Source organism: Caenorhabditis briggsae (genome assembly GCF_000004555.2).
Source record: "Caenorhabditis briggsae complete genome, chrIII, whole genome shotgun sequence".
Taxonomy (NCBI): domain Eukaryota; kingdom Metazoa; phylum Nematoda; class Chromadorea; order Rhabditida; family Rhabditidae; genus Caenorhabditis; species Caenorhabditis briggsae.
Genome location: NC_013490.2, coordinates 8,883,920 through 8,887,080, shown reverse-complemented (window position 1 = coordinate 8,887,080; position 3,161 = coordinate 8,883,920). Strand labels below are relative to the sequence as shown.

Genomic DNA, 3,161 nt, shown 5'->3' with positions numbered 1-3,161 from the left:
ATCTGAAAGATAAATAATTTTGGGGAGATTAAGCGATAGGAATCATTCTGATCCGTCGAAATAGAAGAAAATTGAGTTGCTGGATGAGAAAAAAGGGTGTACAGTTACAATTTATTCGAAGACGCAGTAGGAAAAATTTGACTTCGTGTCAAGACCAACCGAATAAAAAAAACCAATAATTTCAGAATTTCGATCACTTTTGCTTCTATTATTTTTCTATTTCCTCTGATAATCGGTTTCTAACCAGTTTCGGGAAATTTCCCAACCAGATCTGGTAACGCGCATTTGCCAACCAGATTCGAGTAAAATTCCAACCAGATTCGGAAACTTTTTATTTTCCGACCAGATCTGGTGATTTTCTGACCAGATCCGACAGAAAAAGCTCATTTTCCAACCTGATTCGGACAATTTTCTAACCAGATCTAGCCATTTCTGCTCCGGAATTTTCCCGAATCTGGTTGGAAACCGATTACCAGAGTTCAATGCTGAGAATTTAACGAAATTCTTTCATAATAACAAATCTAAAACGAAATTTATATAAGATACAGTTGTGTACAGACCAAAAAATAACAGAAAAGATCCGGGAATCACGGTGAAATATAAAAACACATGCACGAAAAGAGGTTCGCGCGTTGGTTTATCGATTTTGCGGTCGAGTTTAGGTGGCCGGCCACGGGGGTTTCCTCGGCCAGCTGCATTCGAAAAAATTGCACGAATTCGCAAATTGTCAAATGAATGGGGAAAACGTTTTCCATAGGATTTTATATGAATAGAAATACTGATAGAATGAATCCGTTTTAAAAATGCTTTAGCTTGTTTTAGAAGTGTCAATAATGCCGCGTTCAAAGTTAATTTCCAGGAGAAATTTCCTGGAAAAAACTGGTCCAAAGCTGTTTTTGTTTTCCAGATTTACAGTAACACTAAACTACTGTAGCACTCGCTTTGACTGTTTTTTCTGTTGATTCATGTCGATTTACGGCGGGTATTGAAGCGGAGGCCTCTGGAAAACAATGGCAGCTTCACTTGGGTTCAAGCGAGGGGGTCAGAAAGCGCGCCCCAGTAAATTTAGGAGAAATTCTAAATTCGCTGCCGAATTTCGTTGGCTGAGTTTCACAGTTTTAAATGAAGAGCGAAAAAGCGCGCCTCGCAACCAGTTGATTTTGAAGAAATAGATCATGATTTAGATCAAACCCGCGTCCACTTTAAAATTATTAATTTTCTTCTGGCCTACGAGTTTGCTGGGCTTTCTGACCCCCTCGCTTGAACCCGAGACCCCGCAAATTCCGGGGAAAGAAAAAACCGGGGAAAAAAAATCGGGGAAAAGTGGGCGGAGTCGGGGGCGGAGCCTAAAACGCAACCCTGGCACGGTTTTTCTGCACATTTGGACACGGCCATGAGGGGGCGGAGCCTAAATTGCAACCCTGGCACGATTTTGCCGCACGGTTTTTCTCGACTCTGCCGACTTTCCCCGGTTTTTTTCCCCGATTTTTTCCCCGGAATTTGCGGGGTCTCTTGAACCCAAGTGCAGCTTTGGACAGCGTTTTTCCAGGAAATTTCTCCTGGAAATCAACTTTGAACGCGGCTTAAAATCTGATTTTTCCAGATGAGCACATTGTCCTTGCTGGTCGAAGCTTCTTCGTGCTCTTGGGGGAAATTGGCTTGTCAGCATGGTGATCGAACGATTGGTATTATTCTTCGAGCAATTGTCAGGAGAAAAATTCATTTGGAAAATTGCATATTTGGTTTAGGTATCCTTCTGCAACGCTCATCTCGGCCAGTCTGCATCCAACCAGCTTCTTGTTTTCGCATTCGGTCGAAATGTGGAGAAAAAGCTGATATATTCATCTGCTCGATCTGAAGACCGAAATGTATCATCCGTCGTTGTGGATCATTTGCGAGATCTACTACAAAGTGATTCAGGAAATTCGGATGCAACCATGGGTGCTCCAATCGGACCGGCTCTAGCTCATGCCTTTTGTCGTGAGTTCTAGTTTTCTTCTGAAAGATACTGATCGAAAAAATCGCAGATATGAAAAAAGACAGCCAACTGGCGACTGCGGATATATGCGACGACTCTCTCGGTCCTGCTGCTTCCAACACCGAAAAGTCAGACTCGTCGACGGAAAAGGTGTCAACTAGAGCGGTTGTGATTTCAATGACACCGATTATAGGCAGTGAACACGGTATCGAATGAAACTGGATTCTCAAGCCAATCACTTTTTTTGTTTAGGATCTCTCATGAATCTCTTCTTCTCCGCTGCAAAACAATCTATTTGCGTGGATGTTGTTTCTATGAGTGATGATTTGACCGGTGGAATCCTTCAACAAGCCGCTGATATTACTGGAGGATCATTTGTACATGCGGAGAAACCTCAAGCCCTTCTCAAAATTTTGATGGTAACCATTGTTTATAGAGTTCAGTTTCTTTCAAAACTCTTTTCCAGACTAACATGCTCACTGATGCTTCTTATCGAAATACATTCTCAAAGCTTTCCTATTGCGTAAGTCTGGAATGCCGTGTCTAAAGTCGGAAAACTGTACTTTGGACAGTTTTTGAGAGCGAAAGTACACTGCAGCGAAAGCGAATTTGCAGCGAAAGTACACTGCGCGCCATAATTATGGAGCCACTTCAATTTTTGTAACTTTTCTGATATCCATGAAAGTTTCAGAATTCTTTCCGATGGCGATAAATATCATTTCCGAATCTGAAAATGTAAATAACATTCAATTTTATATAGTGAAGCAACGATTTGAAAAAATGAAAAAATGTCAAAAAAGTTCATTTTTTCTCTGCGCCATAATTATGGAGCCACTTTAAAAATCTTGCCATTCTCACGATTTTTTCGCTGTAAAAAGCAGATATTCAAATTTCCCACTAAAAAGTGATGTTTCCAAAGCAATTTCTAAATTAATTTCAGTAGAAAATTTTTCTGTTAGTAATGATTTTCGAAATTTTTTTCACAAAAAATGGAAGGTTTGCAAAAAACAATTTTTGCTTTTTCCAAATTTTCCCCCCCCCCGTCCCCAAAATGAACCATAGTAGAGCCCCCCACCTCCAACAATCTAGACACTTGCAGCAGTTCAAAAAAAGCCCCCCCCCCCCACCAATTCAAATATAGACCACCACTTTTAAATGGTCCATTCCAATTCAAAAAAAGTCA

The 3,161-nt window shown here is 40.8% G+C and overlaps 1 protein-coding gene across 1 annotated transcript in view; it reads left to right on the top strand.

Annotated features, from left to right (window-relative positions):
- Positions 1-1,603: 1,603 nt before the first annotated feature.
- The window catches only part of CBG09872, a gene marked incomplete at both ends in the record, with an annotated part of 3,393 nt that continues 1,835 nt past the window's right edge, over positions 1,604-3,161 (top strand). The window contains 5 exons of the mRNA XM_002641525.2: positions 1,604-1,705; positions 1,749-1,980; positions 2,028-2,183; positions 2,231-2,397; positions 2,445-2,501. Coding sequence (XP_002641571.2) covers positions 1,604-1,705; positions 1,749-1,980; positions 2,028-2,183; positions 2,231-2,397; positions 2,445-2,501 — 714 coding nt within the window. The remainder of the gene's footprint in view (positions 1,706-1,748; positions 1,981-2,027; positions 2,184-2,230; positions 2,398-2,444; positions 2,502-3,161) is intronic.